This window comes from Mus caroli, unplaced genomic scaffold (assembly GCF_978045245.1).
Source record: "Mus caroli unplaced genomic scaffold, Mus_caroli_1 scaffold_9, whole genome shotgun sequence".
Taxonomy (NCBI): domain Eukaryota; kingdom Metazoa; phylum Chordata; class Mammalia; order Rodentia; family Muridae; genus Mus; species Mus caroli.
The window spans coordinates 61,481,561-61,503,439 of NW_028227264.1; the positions used below are offsets into that span (position 1 = coordinate 61,481,561).

Consider the following 21,879-nt stretch of genomic DNA (forward strand, 5'->3'; position numbering starts at 1 on the left):
AGGAGTCATAGTAACAGCTGTCCCTGGTGATTCTGTTTCAGTTTCTTAGAGATGAGGTCATTCTCCATTGTAATGGCATCATTTTTAAATATTTGCAAACACCGCTTTCTCCTCTTACTAGCTAGCCATCCTGGTAGATGTATGTTGTTTAGATTTGTATTTCCCCACTACTTAGTGATGCTCAACGTCTTTTTAAAAGCTGTATTGTTATTGACTACTATATTCTGACTTTTAATCTCTTTATCAGATACCTAATCTGAAGGGTTTTTTTTGTTGTTGTTGTTTTTCTGGGCCAGTTTTTGTTTTTCACATCTTATAGATTACCCTTGTGTTACTATTTTGTGTTGTCTGGAGAGAGGTGAACAAACAGACTGGTCCTCATCCGTACTCATCCTAGATAATCCACAGAGAGACAGTTCTTCCATCTTAAATCTAGAATGGTTGAACCCAGTTTAATTTTAGTTTCTTGAACATAAGTAAATTCTGGATGGCTGAAGAAAACTCTCTCTCTCCCCTTGCAAGCGTGAACCATTTACACATCTTCAAGGAGGAGTGGGCCTTCTACTGCCTCATGAGTTACCTTAATCCTGTGGGTGCTGCTTCATGAAACTTCTTACATAAAGAAATGTTTCATTACCAGCATTAAACAATACTGTCTATTTAAATGCTGAGCTATCTTTTAAAACCAAAATCTGGGTGAAAATAATCTCCAGGCAGACTGTAAAACCAGCCGTGGCTGCCATTTGGCTCAATTTGGGGCTTTGGCTTTTGATCATGTAGTTGCTTTTGGAAGACTTCTAAAATGCAGTGTGTTTTCTAAAGCAGTTTTGCAAGAAATGTTCTCTAATAAGTAGCTAGCATTAACTTACCTTATAATATAATTCTAAGTGCAAAATATGGTTCTGTGTGTGGATGAAAAAGTTGTTTATAACAAATGTCAGTTGGGAAGGCTGGAGATGTGGCTCAGAAAGTTAGAACACTGAGGGCCTGGATTGGAATCCCAGCAGCCACACGCCAGGTCGTTGCTGTCTGTGACTCCAGCTGTACGGAAGTTGTTCACGTTTTGGCTTCCTTGATCACTGTCCACGTGTACCAGATCTACATGCAGACTAAACACAATTATTTTAACAATGGGATCCTGGGGGACTAGAGAAATGGCTCAGCAGTTACTGGCCGCTCTTCCAGGGAACCCACCCGAGTCCTTTTCCCAGCATGTATGTTGTCTCACAACCATCTATATCTCCAGTTCCAAGGGATCCAACACCCTTTTCTGGCTTCTGTGGATACCAGGCATGTCTGTGTACCGCATGCCTGTGTACAGGCAAAACACTTGTATACATAAAATAAAAAGGTAAAAATTTATTTAGCTGGCATGATGGCATATCCCTTTAACCCCAGTCCTTGGAAGACAGAGGCAGGGAGATCTCTGAGTTTGAGGCTATCCTGATCTACAAAGTGAGTACAGGATAGCCAAGGCTTTATTACACGGAGAAACCCTGTCTGGAAAAAAAGAGAGAAATAAATGGAATCCTGTAACGGGGATGGGGGTGGGGTGGGGTCAGATACTTGTTAGTAAGTTCTTGCCTTGCTAGCAGTAGGACCTGAATTCAATTACGTCATCACATATAAAATGCATGGTGACACATGCTTGTAAGTCTGACATTGGTGGGACAGAGACAGTAGAATTCTTAGGATATGCTGACCAGCCAACCTAGCCTAATTGGTGAGCTCCGGGCCAGTGAGAGACCCTGGGTCAAAGAGATGATCCCTGAGATTGTCCTTTTGCTTACACACACACACATAAGGAGAGAGCAGCTCACTGTGTTGCAAGGTTGGCCCCAAAGGCCTTGACATAAATGGTCCTCAGTCCTCTCAGATTTCCTAATATCTGGGGTGTGACTAATGGTATGAATCTATCTGGCTAATAGTGTTTTTAGGTAGACATACACATTTAAATTTCATGAATTCTTATTTGTTGCCTGTGACTATGGTATAATTGAGGAAATATTGTCCAGATCCAATGTGTTTTATCCTTTGGTCTGTTTTCTTCCAAGAATTTTTATAGGCTTAGCGTTTAGATTTGGATTTTGACCTATCCTGATTTTTTTTTTTCCAATTTGGAGGATTGAAGCAGGGCATCATGCATATTAGAAAAGTGCTTTGCCAACGAACTGCATCCCCAGCCTTTGTTTTTGCAACATTTCATTTTGTAGCTGAGACTGGTTTGGAACTCATCGTGTAGCCAACTTGGACTTGGAACAACAGTCTTCATGTGTCGGTCTTGAAAGTGCTAAGGTTAATTCTTGTATTCAGTAAGTCAGCAAAGGTCCAGCTTCACACTTCTGTGTGTGGACAGACAGTCTTAGCAGCTTTCTTTGTATATAAGAGTTTCCTTTTTATGCGGAATGATTTTTGATGTATTGTTGAGAAGCATTTGGTCTTAAAAATCTAGGACTTACTTTTGGGCCATTGATTTGAGTGCACGCACTACATCCAGCTTTAGCTACTTACAGTCCTGCCTGATGTATGAGCCCACTGGTCTTGTTTTTCTGTTCTCTCCCCTCCACACTCTCCTGGCTTGGCAGATCTCCTTTCCCTTTCCCTCCTCCTGGTCCCAAGCCCTGGAATCCTAAAAGTCCATTGGCTGCTGACATCTTTATTTACCTAACAGAAACAACTGGGGGCAGGCTCCTTCAGTGTCTTACCTGTGGATGTGTGGACTAGCAGTTAGGGCAAACCTACTACAAAGTTCATTAGATTATTCTCTTCTGTATCAGATTGGATGATCATGTCTTTGGGAATTTGTTTTGTTTTTCTTTTCTTTTTTCTTTAAATTTATTTATTTTTTTTAATTAGGTATTTTCCTCATTTACATTTCAAATGCTATCCCAAAAGTCCCCCATACCCTCCTCCCCCACTCCCCTACCCACCCACTCCCACTTCTTGGCCCTGGCGGTCCCCCGTACTGAGGTGGGAATTTGTTTTAATTAGATGTGTACAACTGTATTCTGGGCCACCCTGCATTACCTGAAAATCATCATACCAACATACCATCTTAGTATGCTGTTGAATTCAGTTTGTTTTGAGAAGGTCTCACAAGGTGGCTCTAACTGGCTAAAACTTAGACCTCTGCTCCCCAGTGCTGGCAGTACAAAAGTGCCACCATGCCTAAGTTTCCACTTTCTCTCCTGGTTTTAGTAGTTTGAATTGTCTTTCTAAGTCAATCTAGTCTGTAGTTGATTAGATACTTTTAAAAGTTGTTTTGTTTTAAGTCAGGCTCTCTGTCTGTCCTGGAACTCTGCATTGAGCTAACCAGACCTCTGCCTCCCAAATGGTAATACTAAAGTCTTGTATCACCAGACTTGGCAATTTAAGGCAAACAATAATAGTTGTATCAGATTCTGCCAGTACAGTCCTTACCCAGATAAGAGACAGATTCTCAGTACTTACTACTTATCTGTTTTCCCAGAATCTTCTGTCCAGTTCCTTTTTTGAAAACTTGACCTCCTTGCTTTGTGATGACACAGTTGCTATAAATTATGTATTTATATCACTTCTTAAAAGTGCTGTCACATTAAACTTTTTTTAAAAAAAGATTTACTTATTCATTATATGTAAGTACACCGTAGGTGTTAGATCTCATTACAGATGGTTGTGAGCGATCATGTGATTTCTGGGATTTGAACTCAGGACCTTCTAAAGAGCAGTGTGCTCTTAATCACTGAGCCATCTCTCCAGTCCACCTCATTAAACTTTTATTGATAAATTATTCATGTTCCTAGGTGTATCTGTGGCTTTCTTTCTGTTAGTTGTGCAAACCATGTATATAGTTGTCTTAATGTATTGGCTAGTATGCTAGTCTAATCATTAAAGTACTGATCATCAAGGTATGTTTTGTTTCTTTGTTGGAAAACTCAGTATTTCACATTTAAGTAGTATGTCAGTCATAAATTTTTGTAGTTTTTTGTTTTTGTTTTTGGTCTGTTTTTGGTTTTGGTTTTGGTTTTTCGAGACAGGGTTTCTCTGTATAGCCCTGGCTGTCCTGGAACTCACTTTGTAGACCAGGCTGGCCTCGAACTCAGAAATCCGCCTGCCTTTGCCTCCCAAGTGCTGGGATTAAAGGCATGCGCCGCCACCACCACCCAGCTGTTTTTGTTTTTTTAAACAGGGCTCCTCTTATAGCTCTGGCTATCCTATAACTCTATGTAGACCAGGCTGGGATCTGTCTGTCTCTGCCTCTTATGTGCTGGCATCAAAAGTGTGCACCACTGTGCCCAGCTATTTTTGCAGGTAATCTTTATCAAACAATTTCTAGTTTATGTCTTGTTTATTTTCAGTGCTAGTGATTGGCCCCAGGTCTTATCTGTGATAGCAAGCACTCTGTCTTTGAGGGATATCCCAGCCCATTCCTAGTTGCTCTTCGTGGACCCGTTGAGATGATTCGTGATTTTTATCAATGTTGTGTGTGTGTTGCGCGTGCGTGCATAATCAGAGGCCAGAACAGGACATTGGGTATCCTCCTCTCTGTCACTCAGTGCTGCATTGCCCTGAGACAGGGGCTGCAGTGGGCTGGAAGGAAGTTCAGGATTTCAGCAACACTGGCGGTGGAGTAAGCTCTCAGGATCAGCGTGATGTTCCTACCCCCATGCTGCCTTCACAGGCGCTCAGCCATTCCTACCTGGCTGTGACAGGATTCTGGGTGCTCTGGCCAGTTCCTGGTGCTGGATGAAGGTGCAGACACTCATCTCCCCGCAGCCATCTTCCCAACCCCAGTTTATTTTTAAGAGGGTTGTGTTGGTTAATTTGTAGTTTAATTCTTTGGAATTTAACCTTAAGTCAGAAGTTTTCTATCATTTTATTCTAGGCAGCATACCTCTGCATTTGTTCCTTCTTCAGGACGAATTTACTCCTTCGGTCTTGGTGGTAATGGGCAGTTGGGAACTGGTTCAACCAGCAACAGAAAAAGCCCTTTCACTGTAAAAGGAAACTGGTTTCCTTATAATGGACAGTGTCCACAAGATATTGGTAAGTGCTACTGTATTTAACGTGTGCTACATATATTACAGCTCTTATTAAAATGCTGGTCTTCTGTGTTTACAGGAACTGTTAGATGAACTGTTAGTAAAGTAACAGATTAGGAGTATAGTGCTAAGAGGAGGAACATTGAGTTTATCTATCCTGGACTCATGGTAAGATCCAAAAGGCATGTGTGTACGTTCTATATATCTACATCTATACATGCAGAGAAATTCTGGCCGGGCAGTGGTGGCGCATGCCTTTAATCCCAGCACTTGGGAGGCAGAGGCAGGTGGATTTCTGAGTTCGAGGACCACCAGGGCTACACAGAGAAACCCCGTCTCGAAGAAGGAAAAAAAAAAAAAAGAAAAAAAGAAAAAGAAACTTGGGTTATACAGAAACTTGGGTTCCAGTGAAAGGGGTGATTTGAACTGATGTCAGTACATAAAACAAGATTTCCTCATTGAATTGTTTTAAAATTAAGGAGTTGTGTTATCACATTGTTTTGTAGCACTCTGTGGACCTCTTTTCAGTTTGCAAAACTAAAACTTTATAGTCATTTAAGCAAATGTACTGGCTGGTTTTGTGTCACCTTGGCACCACAAGCTGGAATCTTCAAAGGAAGGGTCCTCAGTTGAGGAAGTGCCTCCATGAGATAAAAGTGTAAGGCAAGCCCTTCAGGCCATTTTCTTAATTAGTGTTCAGTTGGGGGCGGGCCCAGCCCGTTGTGGGTGGAGCCATCCCTGGGCTGATGGCCCTGGGTTCCATGAGGAAGCAGGCTGAGCAGGTAGAAGGGGTCTACTACTAAGAGTTACATCTTCTGATTTTTGGAAAGAAAACCTTTTGAACTCTTAAATCATGGTAGTCTAAGCCAGATGAACCTTACTTCATGGTGGTTAGAGGAGTGACTCAGCATCGGAGAGTACCTGATATGCTGCTAGTTCTCAGGACCCAGCTCAGCACCCGTGTCTGCTGCTGTTCTCCAGCTTCAGGAAACCTGATGGTCTTCTGCTCTTTATAGACGCACCACACACAACGCACATGGGGTACACACAAATGCACAGAAAAATGAAAACTAAATATTTAAGCCAGTGGTGGCAGTGCATGCCTTTAATCTCTGAACTCAGGAAGGCAGATGGATCTCTGTGAGTTGGAAGCCAGCCTGGTCTACAGATCGAGTTCCAGGGCAGCCAGGGTTACACAGAGAAACCCTCTCTTGAAAACCAAAATGACAATAGCAAAACTATAATTAAAATTGTATTTTACTGTTACATATCTGATTTCTCACTGAGGGTTTTTTTTAATGATGTTTACTTAGTTGTAAGGGAGCAATCAAGGAAATTAAAACAATTTTTCTTTCTTTGAAAAAGTAGGTAGCAGCCTACCTTGGTAATAATACCAAGGTTTAATAACCAAAAAGTCAAGCCAAGCATGCTTACATACACCAGTAACTACAGTGGAGGCAGGGCAGTATAAATGGGAGGCAGAGGCAGGCGAGTCTCTTGAGAATTCGAGGACAGCAGAGCTACACAGAGAAACCCCGTCTCAAGAGAAAAAAAGAAACCCACTCCCGCTACATAGCGAATGTGAGGCCAGCTGCCCTGTATGAGACCCAGGAAATAATAAACCAGAAATGTCTCAGGTTGAGAGATAGCGAGACATTAAGTGAAATAGGATGGCTTTTAAAGTGTGTGATGCTGGAGAATTCAACCCTTGCAGTTTTTATTTGGGAGAACAGAAGAGAGAAAGGAGACAAATTGTGACCCACAGGTTGAGAACTTCTGTTTCTTAGACACTGCGGGAAAATGGTTACATGTTATTAAGTCTTTACTCATTTATTTAAACTTTTCCATGTTCTTTAAAAATGACTTTTTCTGTTGATGTTTTTGAGGTATAGTGAGTCTTGATGTGTGACCCAGGCTGGCCTCTGACTCTGCAGTTCTCTTTCTGCCCACCAAATGCTGGAATTGCAGGAGTGCCCACTTTAAGTTTATTTTCTTTTATCTTTTATAATAGTAATCACTATTTTATACTATGTTTAAACCAAAATATGAGATACAGATCAGAAAACAGTGTTGTGTGTGTGTGGTGGGGAGGGGGTTAGTATGTTTCCCATACTCGGCTGTCTCCACAGGGAACCTTCCAGAGGGGTAGCTGAGCCATTTCTGAATCAGAGCTTCATTCACTGTCAGATTTGCTTTGAAGGGTCAGAGCATCTAAAGTCATCTGGAGGCCCACAGTTCTAAACGTTAAAATGAAAGAGTCCTATGCCTCAAATGTCTGTGGTAGAGCAAAGGCTCACAAACTTGCCAATGATGCCTAGGCTTGTGGAACTCTTTCATGTTCACGTTTGGTCAGCTCATCCCGAGGAGTCAGGCCACTTATTCCTACCTATTTCTTGTTACGGAGTCCCTGGGATGAAGGGAAGGAGGCCTGATTATACAAACCCCATGGTAAGCTGGATAATCTAGAAAATGTAATATGAATCTTACAATCTAATGCTTTCTATTTTTCTATTTTTATTGTAGGTTCTGAAGACTATTTCTGTGTCAAAAGAATTTTCTCGGGTGGAGATCAAAGCTTTTCACATTACTCTAGTCCGCAGGTACTAATTAATCATATAAATAATTAGCTCAGATAAGTTGGAGTGATTTTAGAAATTTATCTCCCTCTTTTATATGTTATAGGTCAGCTGTCTGAATTTGTTTTCCTACTCAAATCTACAAAAAAATATTTTTTCCCAAAGCTATCTGCTAAGTTTTTGTTTCTGGTAGTTAGGAATAATTGACTTCTGTCTTCAACAAAACCAAACAGATAGATCATACTGGTTCTTAACTTTGTATTGTAAGTGCCATCTCTTCCTCTGACCGATCTCTTTCATTTTAACGTTTAGAACTGTGGACCTCCAGATGACTTTAGATGCTCTGACCCTTCAAAGCAGATCTGGACAGTGAATGAAGCTCTGATTCAGAAATGGCTCAGCTACCCCTCTGGAAGGTTCCCTGTGGAGATAGCCAAGTATGGGAAACAGTCTACTTATACACAGCCCTGTGAAGAATTTTCATTTAAATATTTCATTGACTGTCATTTTCTTGATGGTTTATATATAAAAATTTTAAGAACTTAAGAGTTTCCATGTTTTTAAGATCTTAAAGCTCTAGTCCTTTCAGACAGGTAAAAAAACTAGCTGCTGACATGGCACAGTGTGGAGCAGCCATTTTCAGATTCTGTTTAAACTGTGTTCCTTTGTTGCTTTAATGCTCCTTTTTCAAAAATTAACATTTATGTATTTTGCATATATGTATGTACTGCACATAGGCTGTTGTACACATGTGGCAGTCAGAAGACAACTTTTGAAAATTCATTCTCTTCCACTTACATAAAGATGATTTGAAGATGGAGCTTGGTTTAGTGGTGCATGCCTTTAATCCCAGCACTTACGAGGCAGAACCGGGTGGTTCTCTATGAGTTCAGGGCCAACACCGTCTGCAGAGCAAATTCTAGGCCAGGCAAGACTACATAGTGAGCCTTTGATAGATAGGTGGATGGGTGGAAGGGCGGAAGGAAGGAATCTAGTTCTTCATTTCCTTGAACTGTCCTTTTGTGGTGGAGGGTTGTGGGTGTGCACAGATGTCTGCCGATGTGCATTTACTACTTCTCCTGTGTGCGTGTGGAAGCGGTGGGTCTGTGCTGACTGCTCCTCTCAGCACGGAGCATTTTAGGTTTTGAGAGATGATCTTGGGCTCATAGCCTTCCACCCACCCTCCCCCATCCACCACCACTAAAGTTACAAGCACGTCCCACACCCACCATTTTATGTGGGTCCTGGGGAATCCAAGGTCATTTCTTCATGCTCGTGCACCTGGCAGTTTATTAACTGAGCCGACTTGACTGCTGAAGATGAATGCGTTTAAGCTTAAGTCAAATAGTTAATACCTTTATCTAGTATTGTATAATCAGTCTTTTTTTTTTTTTAAAGATTTATTTATTGATTATATGTAAGTACACTGTAGCTGTCTTCAGACACTCCAGAAGAGGGAGTCAGATCTCTTTATGGATGGTTGTGAACCACCATGTGGTTGCTGGGATTTGAACTCCGGACCTTCGGAAGAGCAGTCAGGTGCTCTTACCCACTGAGCCATCTCACCAGCCCATAATCAGTCTTTATATTTAATTTTTATTGTGTATACTATATTTATTTAATATATTTAATTTAATTATTATTATGTTTATTTAATTTTAAAGACCAAGTTCTTTACTAAACCTGGAGATTGCTGGACTACAAGGCTGGTGGGTCTTGGGGATCTTCTTGTCTCTGCTTCCCCAGTTCTGGTCTTATAAGCTTACACTGGCACTCAGGTGGTAGGGGATTGGGCTTGAGTCCCGCTTATAAAGCAAGCAGTCACTAAGTCATCTCTGGCCCCAATTTTTAAAAAAATAACAGTCCTAACTCTATAGCATAGGTTGGCCTTAGGCTGTAGATTCTCCTGCCTCAGCTTCTCAAATGATCAGATTCTGCTCATATGCCACCATACCCAGGCCTAAATTGTCATTGAAATTTTTATTAAAAACAAAAGGCAAGTAGTAATATGTCTCATTTATTTTATTTTTAGTGAGATAGATGGAACATTTTCTTCGTCTGGCTGCCTAAATGGAAGTTTTCTGGCTGTTAGGTAAGTGGCAGTTCCTTGATTGACTGAACCTTTCAAACTTGAGTGATGTATTAAAGAACTAATTACTATATACTTGTAACAGTCGGCAAGTTTGTACATATGTATAGTGTACTTTGATGAGACAACCACTCATTGCCCTCCCGTACCTCCTCCCCACTCAGCCTCTCTTACTCTCATGCCCTCTGTGTGTCTGTGTGATGCCTACTGAGTTTATTAAGTTACTTGTATGAGCAGGCATGGGGTTATAATCACTGGAGCCTGGGAAACTACTGAGTGGCTACAACTCTGCAGAAAATTGACTCTCCCTCTTTTTTCCATTTTTAGCAATGACGATCACTATAGAACAGGCACCAGATTTTCAGGGGTTGACATGAACGCTGCTAGACTCTTATTCCACAAACTTATACAACCCGATCATCCTCAGATATCTCAGCAGGTTTGTTTTTAAGTGCTTGTATATTTACTATTTAGCTGCTGGATTTTTACGTGGTATTTTATGTTTGCAGCCTAATTAATTAACCTTGTGCTTTATAGATTTACATTATACTTCATAATAAAAAATTTAATGCCAGGTGCGGTAGCACATGCCTTTGATGCCAGCACTCAGGAGGCAGAGGCAAAGGCAGATCTCTGTGAGTTCGAGGCCAGCCTGGTCTACAGAGTGAGCTCCAAGACAGCCAGGGTTACACAGAGAAACCCTGTCTCAAAACCAACAAAACAAAACAAAAGTAAAAATTTTATTTTAAAGCTAAACTACAAGTTTAGATATTAAAGAGGCATAAATCTTTTCAGATGTTTGTAGCAGACTCTAAATACTTTACTGATTTGGGTCTGTTAATAGCATTATTTAGCCATTGTGATAGAGTTTAAATGATTATTAAATAAAGTTGTTTGAAATTTCTTTGCAATGCTTAGGCAACTGTTTTTATTGTGTTCCAACATACATCACTGAAAGATGTTTGTTTTATGTTTCACTCATTTCATGTTTGTCATAGTTCTTGGTTTCCTTTTTTCTCTCTTATGTGTACATATGTGTGTGCATCTCTGTGAAGTGCATTCATTTTAAATGAAGTAGGTTTTGCTTTTTGTCAAAATATAGGTGGCAGCTAGTTTGGAAAAGAATCTAATCCCTAAACTGACTAGTTCCCTACCTGATGTTGAAGCTCTGAGGTTTTATCTTACCCTGCCAGAGTGTCCCTTGATGAGTGACTGCAACAATTTCACAACAATAGCAATCCCCTTTGGTACAGCTCTTGTGAACCTAGAAAAGGCACCACTGAAAGTACTTGGTAAGAATTTTAGTATTTTTCTTGTGCAATGTTTTCTCTTTAAATGACAGTGCTGATGAGATTTATTTATTTATTTATTTATTTATTTAGCTGTTTGAAATTTTCCTGCCTTGCTTATTCTTGATGGGACAGAATTTTCTCTTTTACTGGCTTTTATTGGGTGTTTAATTCTAGTTATTAGAGTTGCTGAAGGCAAATCATGTTAAACAGTTTTAATCCACATAACACACAGAAAATACAAGAAAAATTGAAAACTTACCCATATTTTTCTCCCTCGTTGCCTTGAGTGATTTTGCTGTTAAAGAACTAAGAAGAGCCATTGAAACTGAACAACATTGGTTTCCATCATCCTGGGCCCCAGTATCAACCCGCTCTCCCTCTAGTTCCTTCCCTTGCTAATTAATTGCCTTTTGTTTGTATCTCCGCTTATTCACAAGATTCCTGAATTCACAGTTCAGTCTCTGTTTTGCTCTGGGTCTTGGGCTTCCTATGGTTAATCCAGTGTTTTGCTTTCTCAGAGTGTGCTAGGCATGAGGAACTGAAATATATTGAAGTAATAAAATCACACAAGAACTTCAAGGATAAGAGTGAAAAGAGCAGGAAGTGAGGGATGGGATGCTGGGACTGAAGGAGTGAGCCAGTGTGGACAGGTGAAGCCGCATGCTGCTCCCAGTGTAGACGGGGTCATGGCTCTGGTATCTGGAGTTAGAAACTCTAAGTAAGAAACAGGAAGAAGACAGTACAGGTTACAGCCGCATTATTACCTTTCTAGTTTTCATTTCCTAGAGTGCTTTAGATCTGTAAATACATTGCTTCACAATATTTCAGTTTTATATATTAAGTTGAATAGTAAAACCTAGATTTTTAAATATTTGGATTTTTAAGGTATAGTTTGTTGAAAAATAATTGATTGCTAAAACAGCTTAATAACTGATTTTTATATTAAGTGTAGCGATGAATTTTAACTATAACTTATGAATTTAAATGTAATTAATGATACCAGGAATGTGAATTTAGTAAGCCTTTCATACTTTATTTTTTGTTTTTACTTTCGAGAGATTTTTAAGAACAATATCCTTTATCTTGGTAGTGAGGAAAGTTATCTATAAGCCCTAGAGATGTTATATAAAGTATTGCTGTGTTCATCTTCCTGAAATGTTCAAAGGGTTAAAAACCACTGCTCTAGAAGAAAAGTTAGTATGTTTTTTTAATTCTGATTTTTGTATCATTTTATTTGCATGTTCACCCTTTAATAACAGAAAACTGGTGGTCAGTACTTGAACCTCCACTATTCCTCAAGATAGTAGAACTTTTTAAGGAAGTTGTGGTACATCTTTTGAAACTCTACAAGATCGGCATTCCCCCTTCTGAAAGAAGAATTTTCAACAGTTTTCTTCATACCGCATTAAAGGTTTTAGAAATATTGCATAGGGTATGTCCATTAGTCCTTTATTTTTCTCTTTCCCCATTTCTACTAACACATTGATAATGTTCATTTTAACATTAATATTAGAATGGCATAAAAGATACATATTAAAGAAATTTAGAAGTTATTCATAGTTTCTCATAATTTCCTTTACAAGAAGTAATATATCTATACTTTTTAGCCTTGGATTTAGTTGTCTTTGTTAGGCATCTGTAGCCTACAATTGGGCAGAACAATAGCATATTAATGAATTAGAATTCTTATGTTTTCTTGTAAAGAACCTAATGTGTTAATTTAATATACATTATTTTTAGTTATAAGTGGTTATCATATAAAAGTGACTGGACCCTTATAATTTTGAACATTTAAATTTCTATTCTTTTGGTATCAGGTACTAATGGCCTCAATCAAAGTAGAATGTTTCATTTGAAACAAATGACTAATTTGAAAATGAAACTATATATAATTCATTAATTTGCCTATTGTTCTTTCCTGCCCTTTTTCCCAGTGTAAGAAATAGTACACTTTACACTGTAGAAGTGCAAAGTTACATGAAGAAATAGAGTCTCAGCTGTCTGATTAAAGATGGATTTGAGTCATCCCTGACAGTTGGTAGGTATATCTCTGTTATGCCATTTGGTATTTTTGAGTTGCTACTTAAATGAGACATGACCTAAGGGAGAAGCATGTGTTCATAGTCCACAATAGACCGAAGCGTCCTTATGAATACAGTCTCTTCCATAACGACTCTTTACACTTGCAGATGGTTGCCAGAGTAACCATAAAGGGAGTAGAGGAGGTAGATCTTCTCTGGATCAGAGACTCCAGACTGGGGACTGTTACTTTACCTGTTTTTAGGGAAGCTCCTGGGTCTTTTTCTCCACTACTTAACTTCCTGGTTTTTTTCCTTTTGTATTTAGTATGTCCAAGATTGTAGGCAGTTCATTCCTCTTCTCATTGTATGATTACGGAGATGAGCAGTTTCTTTCCAGAAAACAGGTCATTCCCCAGAACAAGACTGTCTTGCAGTCTATCAGGGCCTGGGCGTGTACCATGCTGCACTTGTGAAGATCTTCTAATGTGGTAGCAGGGCTCTCTGCCTCTCTACCTTTGTGTATACTTTTGCCTAGGACTCAAGAGATGAATTGATTTGCTTTTGTTTCTCGGATGAACTTTTCCCTGCTGTTCTTTGGCCGTCCTTCAGCTGGACCTCATGTCTGCAGAACCCCACTTTGACTCTTGTCTGCTTATCCTCTTAAAGAACACTGCTTTTCTTTAGCCCTCTCTGTTGTCTCAGGAGAAAGGGATGCCTGTAATTCCAGCAAGCTGGAAGCTAGAGCAGGAGGATCAGCAAAAGCCAGGCCATTGTGACCTACAGAGAATGGCCCTGTCTCAAGAAAGGGGTGGCAAGAAGGACTTTTAGAGTCCTAGCTAGGACTTCCCAGCCCTGAAACCCCAGTCTCTACTGAGAGCCCTATTAAGATTACATTGTCACCTTTTTTATAATTAGTTAATACTTCAGTTTTTAAAATAGAATATATGTTCCTCAAAGATTTTGGGTCTTTGTGTGTGTGTCCTTTGCCCCTTTATTCTCTGGGTCTGTGGATTGAACTGCACATGCTGCCTACAGTCTGACGCTTAGGTTCAGGGGATAGGATTTTGTGTTATATAGCCCCAGCAGGCCTTAAAGATCACAATCCTCCTGCTTCAGCCTCCGGGACCCTGAGGTTGCAGGCATTCTCTACCAAGCTTGGCTACAGAGACCTTTTTGATGGAGCTGTGCCAGATGCTAGGATTAGCCTTCTTGTTAGTTCAAGGTTGAGATGAGGGTGGTGTCTTAACATCTATTGTTTGCCAACAGTTTTTAGAAACGTCTGTATATAATACATGTGAGCACTTTGTATATAGAATTAATTAAAAAAAAGATTTTTCTTAAAATATACTTGTAGAGTTGGTATTGTCCATTTTTGTAAATTTAGAAAATGATGTCCCCCCCACCCCCCAGAGTTACTTTGCCAGGTGGTGGTGGTACACACCTTTAATCCCAGTACTCAGGACTCAAGACAGGTGAATCTGAGACCAACCTGGTCTACAGAGTGAGTTCCAGGACAGCCAGGGCTACACAGAGAAACCCTGTCTCGAAAAACAATTAAAAAAAAAAAGTTAGTAAGAGAGAAGGTCAGATCTGCTTCCCAAGCCCCTGCTGTTTTTCTTTCACATTAGTGTGTCAACATATTGTTGGTAGTTGGAGAACTCACATACAGGTGGCTCACAACTTTCTACAACTCCAGATCCAAGGGATTCTAACAGCCCGAGCCTCTGGGCGCCAGTACTGTGCACACACACACACACAGAGACTTAGAGTGGACTTGCTATGTCTTTAGATCTGAAGATTTAAATTCTGTAGAGTGCATCATGTCTACTATCTCAAATGGATTTTGTATGGGGTGTGTGTGTGTGTATGTGTGTGTGTGTGTGAATGTTACTAAGGATTGAGCTCAGGGATTCTTTTTTTTATATATATATATATTTTTTTTTTATTACGTATTTTCCTCAATTACATATCCAATGCTATCCCAAAAGTCCCCCATACCCTCCCCCCCACTCCCCTACCCACCCATTCCCACTTTTTGGCCCTGGCGTTCCCCTGCACTGGGGCATATAAAGTTTGCATGTCCAATGGGCCTCTCTTTCCAGTGATGGCCGACTAGGCCATCTTTTGATACATATGCAGCTAGAGTCAAGAGCTCCGGGGTACTGGTTAGTTCATAATGTTGTTGCACCTATAGGGTTACAGATCCCTTTAGCTCCTTGGATACTTTCTCTAGCTCCTCCATTGGGGGCTGTGTGATCCATCCTATAGCTGACTGTGAGCATCCACTTCTGTGTTTGCTAGGCCCCGGCATTGTCTCACTAGAGACAGCTATATCTGGGTCCTTTCAGCAAACTCTTGCTAGTGTATGCAATGGTGTGAGCTCAGGGATTCTTTAACTGAACTATGTCTGTTGTCCATATCAGTTCTGTGCTTGGACTAGAAATGATATGAACACATTTTAATCTCTTGTGCTGTTTCTTATCAATGTGGTTTTGAATAAGATCTTTCTTTATCATATGCAAATGAACAATTACCAATAAAATATCACCTTGATAGTTTCTCAAGATTGATATATTGTTCCAATCACATGACAGATATTTATTTATTTATTTACTTACTTACTTACTTACTTTTGACTTTTCAAGACATAGTTTCTCTGTGTAGCCCTGGCTATCCTGGAACTCTCTCTGTAGAACAGGCTGGCCTCAATCGAACTCAACAGAGATCCACTTGCCTCTGCCTCTTGAGTGCTGGGATTAAAGGAATGTGCTACCACTGCTGGCTAAATTATATAACTTTTAAATACTGTTTTTGTATGTATGTGTTGAATGTGTGCATTCCACCCTGTATTGAACACTGGCTGTCTGGCTTGATGACAAGTGCCTTTATGTGCTAAGTTGTCTTGCTGGTCCTAAGTTACCTAATTTATATGTTGTTATACATTCTGAAGGCAGGGATTTCATAATTAGATGATTTGAATGGGGAAAACCACTACTTTTATTTATTGGGTTAGACAGGAAATAGGTTCTTATTTGAAGTTGTTATATTTGAAAGCAGAATGATAGTGGAGTGGATTTCCTCTGTCTTTTCCGTTTTGCAGGGGGTTAGTCCAAGGCCTTTCACATGCTAGGCAAGTGTTGTACCGCTGAGCCATGTTCCTCGCCTTGGGATACTTTTGTTAGGCAGCTCCTGGATCTGCTTGGAGCCCTGGTCTTTCCTCTACCTCTGCTCTGAAGAGAGCTTTGCTTCATTGCACTCTGCTGTCAATAAGTACGTGTGGATAGGTATTATCCGCCATGACTGCTGTTCACCTTTCCACAAAACCCTTGCCAGAAGTTTTTTTCAAAGACACTTAGGCCTGAAGGTGAGAGGCCTCAGTGGTAACCTGCCACCAAGTCTAAGGACCTGAGTTCAATCCCTGGGACCAGCATAGTGCAAGAAGAACCGATTCCCACAGGCTTTCCTCTGACCTCCATGTGTATGCTTATGGTAGGCATATGGACACACACGCACGTAAATTAATCTGGAAAAAATGAAAGACTGTGTGGTACTTATTCTTTCTCTCTTCTCAGTGATTGACACCTAGGGGTGTTTCCTCAGGTTACCCCATGACCTAACCTAGGAGCAGGGAGACCTAGGACAGGAAACCAACTGCAGCTGTGCTCACTGTGACTGCAGGATGTGCTTGTTCCTCCCCTATGTCATGTCCTTGGGAAATGCTCTAAATGGAAAATGTTTCCAATGCTCTAAATGGCGTCATGGAAAATACCTTTGATGTCTGCTGTCAGGAATGGGTCTGTAAGCAGAAAAATGAGTTTACTGGGTAGTAATTGGGTGATTTGAAATCTTACGCAGCACATTGTAGCGGTACTAGTGCACCAAAAGAAAAGGGCTTACTTGGTACGTCTAGCTTAGTAACTATGTAGTATACTGGTTTTCAAACATCTGAGAGCAGGGCCAGGAACCTTCAAACTGAATGGATAGAACATAGATTGATTCATCATAATTACCCCATAACCAAAATACTGAATTATGATGTGAAATAAAAACATTGTAATCAGAATTTGCTTGTTATTATATTTTCGGAGCTAGAGATTTAGTGATAAGGAAGTTATATAATTTACCCCCTTCTTAAGCTGGCCATCTAGAAAGATTATGTATGTACAGATAAGTGAATATTTATGATAGTGTAATTGTTAGATAAAGAAAAACAGAATGTATCCATGGAGGGATTAAAAAGGGCTTCTTAGAGAATGGTTGCTACTTTGTAAGAGAGCGTGTACGTATACGTGCATACCATATAGAAAGGTAGGGGTGTGTATGTGTGTGTGTTTGTGTGTGTATGTGTGTTTGCAAAGTTCTGTGCTTTTGGATCACTCTTCTGAGCCAGACATGGTTCACAGGCTTTCATTCCGGCACGTGGGAGGCAGAGGCAGGTGGGTTTGAAAGTTTGAGGCTGGCATTGTCTACATAGTGACTTCCAGGACAGCCAGAGCTACAACGACAATGCATCAGAAAAGCAAACCTCTTTGATTACTCTTCAGTTCAAATATGAGCTGGGGGTAGGCAGAGGCATGTGGGTCTCTGTAAATTCAAGGCCAGTCTGGTCTATATAACTAGATACTCTGTCTCAAAAGTTAAAAATAAAAGGAAAGGGAAGAGAGGAAAATGTTATGAGCCTGGCCTGGTGCCAGTACGGGTAGCTGAGACAAGATTGTGAGTTAAAGGCCATCCTTGGCTACAGGCAGAGACCTTACTAATTTTTGTTATAAATATGAGTGTTTGAGAAAAGGACAATGTGAAATTTTTGTGTGTGTGTGTGTGTGTGCGTGTGTGATTTTGTGTGTGTGTTTTTAGTAAAGAGTGTAGCTAATAATGTTAGTATTAAAGACTATAGGGCGCAAGGACACGTCTTCTATAGTGGAATAGGTATTATTTCACACTTTATATCTGGTTTTTAAGGAGATCTTAGTTCTGTTTGGAAGTTGATAATAACAGCTTCCCTCTGGTTTCTGTTTTTGTCTTTATTATTTGTCCAAATGAGAACATTAGGAAAAGTGCCCTGGGTACTGTGCCACCCAGTTCTAATCCCAGCCCGCCAGCAGCAGATACAGCCGGCCTGGTCTGCAGAGCTGGAGAAGCAGATCATGTCTCCACCCCTACCCCCACCCCCGCACCTGTCCCATAACAGTAGGAAAAGAGCTCATGATTTTTACTTAATAAAATAAAGGGATTAAAAATATAACTTTGAAAATAAAAGCAGTACTGTTTATGAGACTATTGAAATATAATAATGTGTCTTACAAGTAGTGTAATGTTTAATGATAGCTATAATTGAAACATAGTTTTAGTTGGTTTTAACGTAAAAGTCTACAACTCAGTTAAAATTTCAGCTTACCTTTTAGATCAGTATGCTATTGATCTTTTTCTTTGAGGAAGAGGTATGTAGTGTTCATTCTTGTTTTCCTTTAAAGCAAAACTTTGAAATCTGTGAAGATATATAAACTCTTAAAATTATAAGATAAAACTCAAATTTTAAGAGTTTATATTTTCACAGATTTCGCACATCAAAAATTAACAATAGCTGTTCATTGCACTTCATCCTTCTAAAGATGCAACAGATAGAGCTGGTTCTAATTAGAGACTGGGTTGTATTTTTCGACATGGTCTCACTCTAGCTTTGACTTGCTGAGAACTCACTATTTAGACCAGGCTTATCAGAATTCACAAACATTCTTGTTGGGGTAACCAGACATAGGTCACCATGCCCTACTACTTAAATTATTTTTTCCATTTATTCATTTTGTGTACATGAACCACAGCACACATGTGAAGGTCAGAGGACAACTTACAGGAGTCAGTTCTTTCCTTTCACCTTATAGATCCCAAGGATCAAACTCCTGTGACCAGTCAGGCTTAAGAGGCAAGCAAAGGGTGTGCCGCCACTGCTCAGCCTATTTTTTTAATCTACACTTGTGTGTGAGTGTGATATAATAAGTGTGCAACTGAGCCCAGAATCTCCTGCACGCTAAGCAGGCCTGTACTACCTACTATGCTATATGCCTGGCCTCTTCCCTCTTCAGTTTTTATTTTAACTGTTTTCATACATACTGAAACATTGTAAGACAAATGTAATGAATACCCACATTCCCCTTTCTTAGATTTATCCAAAGTTAGCCTGGTGTGGCTTTTCTTTATCTGTTAGTATGTGTACATTTCTGTGAAACATTTTGAGACTATACTATATCTGTTGTTCTTTTTAATTTTTATGCATACAGCTGTGCACCCTGCATGTCCATCTGTGGACCATGTGCATAGACACATGCATGCCTGGTGCCTACTGAGACCAGAAGAAAGCATTTAGATTTCCTAGAAAGGCAGTTACAGATGGTTGTTAGACTTCATGTGGGTGCTGCGATCAGAACCCAGGGCCTCTGTAGGAGCAGCAAGTGCTCCCAACCCTGAGCCACCTCTGTGCCTCCATGCATAGGACATTCTTTAATATTTCAGTTCTGCTAAGAAAACAGGTGTTTATCTACCGAACAATAAAATCGTTTCTAGTAAGGAAATGAATTATAGCCCTAAAGTGTCTATGCATGTTTAGGCTGTCTCAGTTATAGCAGGATATATTTTGTATTACTGTTTCTTTAAAACAGAATCCCAATTAAAATTTGTGTACATTTGTTTGTCAAGTCTTATTTTCCTTTGCAGTTTATGATTGGTCTTTTTTTTTTTAATCAGTCTCTTTATGTTCTCTTGACTGTTTTATAGTTTTCATAGGTTTTATACATCCTTTGAAAGGGGATGTATCTATCTAGTGAGGTGACTTAGTGGTTAAAGGCACTTGTTGTTCTTGAAAAGAACTGTGTTCAATTTTCAGCACCCATATGGTAGTTCTCAAATCATTTGTTACTCCATTTCCAGAGGAGCCAGCACCCTCTTCTCACCTTTCATGGGTGCCAGACATGCATATGGTCTAGACTTACTTGTAGGCAAAATACTCATATGCATAAAATGATGAAATAAATTTTTTTTTGGGGGGGGGTTTCGAGACAGGGTTTCTCTGTGTAGCCCTGACTGTCCTGGAACTCACTCTGTAGACTAGGCTGGCCTCGAACTCAGAAATCCGCCTGCCTCTGCCTCCCAAGTGCTGGGATTAAAGGCGTGCGCCACCATGCCCGGCGAAATAAAATTTTTTTAATGTTCAGTATTTTATATTTTTGATTGTATATAGTTTAAATGTTTCATTCTTCAAGGCTTTCTTGGTAAATAATTTAGTTGGGGGAAAAAAAGAGAGAATTTAGTTGAAATGTTTAAGTTCCAGGCCTGGTCTACAATGTGAGTTCCAGGACAGCCAGGGCTACACAGAGAAACCCTGTCTCGAAAAACCAAAAGAGAGAGAGAGAGAGAGAGAGAGGGAGAGAGAGAGAGAGAGAAAGAATCTATCTATCTATCTATCTATCGTCTATGAATGTTGTATCTGCATGCAAGCCAGAAGAGGGCATCGGCTACCGTTACAGATGGTTGTGAGCTACCACATGATTGCTGGGAATTGCAATCAGGGTCCTCTGAAAGAGTGGCCAGTGCTCTTAACCACTGACTCATCTCTCCAGCCCAAATATTAAATGTTTACTCAGTGACTTTGGTAAATGGTTATTTTTAGTAATTCTCTTTTGTTTTTTGTTTTTTGGGGTTTTTTTTTTGGTTTTGTTTGTTTGTTTGTTTGAGGCAAGGTCGTTTCTATAGTGTTGGCTGTCTTAGAACTTGCTCTATACACCAGGCTGGCCTCCAACTCAGAGATTCACCTGCCTCTGAATCCCAGTGCATGTGCCAACCATGTCCTGGTGATGTACAGCGTTTTTTAAGTCACTGTTTTATTATCTGTGGTCAAGAATTTGTCATTGTTACTGTCAGGATGCTGACTTTTATACCTACCACTAGAATCTGTCTGGTCTCTTTTAAAGAATTATTTTAAAACTTCATTTTGAGGGTGGGAGATGCTTGGGCTGTCATGGGATAGGTGAAAAGACAAGTTGTAAGAGTGGCTCTCGGCTTTTACCTCATCAGTCCAGGCTCCTTCACCCTACCGTCCATTTTACAGGGCCAGCTTCGTTTTTCTTCTTCAGTTTAGAACACCTGCCCTCTCTTCCGCCCTTCATTTGCATTTCCTTTTGCTTTTGGAGAGTTGTGGTGAGTGTCCTGAAAGGTCCAGGTCCACAGCAAGGGCCTTCGTGATTGTGCTTGTCCATCCTCTGTGTTCCCCGCAAACTAGAGTTTACATGCTACGAGTTTACATTATCAGCTCCTAGTTGCTTTGCTTGATAAAAATGTGTGTACTTGTTGGTGCATTACATGACAGAAGACCCCTCGCTATCGTCTTAGGGCTGCTGAGGAAGCCAGGTCACTGTGGACTGACTGGCTTCCCTTGTGGACCTGGTTCTCTCTCCATGGAGTCTGTAGCCGTGGTTTTACATCCTATCTTGACACCACCTTACATAACCGGACTGGAGAGGTTGCTCAGTGGTTAAGAACACTTAATTGCAGGTTGGCGGAGATGGTTCAGTCGTTAAGAGCACTGGCTGTTCTTCCAGAGGACCCAGGTTCAATTCCCAGCAGCCACATGGCAGCTCACAACTGTCTGTAATTCCAGATCTACACGGATATACATGCAAGTAAAATACCAATGCACATACAATAAAAATAAATTAAACAAACAAAACAAGAAACACTTACTGCTCTCCTAAAGGGCCTGAGTTCAGTTCCCAGCATCCGTGTCAGGTTGTGTTCTAATGCCGGTTATTCCAGCTCCAGGAGCTCTGACACCGCCGTTTGGCCTCCAAAAGCACCGTACACATGAGGTATGCATTCCCATAAACAAAG

At 40.3% G+C, this 21,879-nt stretch overlaps 1 protein-coding gene across 4 annotated transcripts in view; it reads left to right on the top strand.

Moving 5' to 3' along the window:
* The window catches only part of Herc4 (HECT and RLD domain containing E3 ubiquitin protein ligase 4), a 74,199-nt gene that overhangs the window by 34,434 nt on the left and 17,886 nt on the right, over positions 1 to 21,879 (top strand). For all 4 annotated transcript variants that reach the window (XR_003837764.2, XM_021173606.3, XM_021173607.2 and 1 more), the window contains 7 exons: positions 4,865 to 5,025; positions 7,545 to 7,621; positions 7,910 to 8,034; positions 9,630 to 9,689; positions 10,014 to 10,125; positions 10,789 to 10,978; positions 12,238 to 12,410. Coding sequence is in view for 3 of the 4 variants with exons in the window: in XM_021173606.3 (XP_021029265.1) it covers positions 4,865 to 5,025; positions 7,545 to 7,621; positions 7,910 to 8,034; positions 9,630 to 9,689; positions 10,014 to 10,125; positions 10,789 to 10,978; positions 12,238 to 12,410 (898 nt within the window). In the remaining variant the exon portion in view is untranslated. The remainder of the gene's footprint in view (positions 1 to 4,864; positions 5,026 to 7,544; positions 7,622 to 7,909; positions 8,035 to 9,629; positions 9,690 to 10,013; positions 10,126 to 10,788; positions 10,979 to 12,237; positions 12,411 to 21,879) is intronic.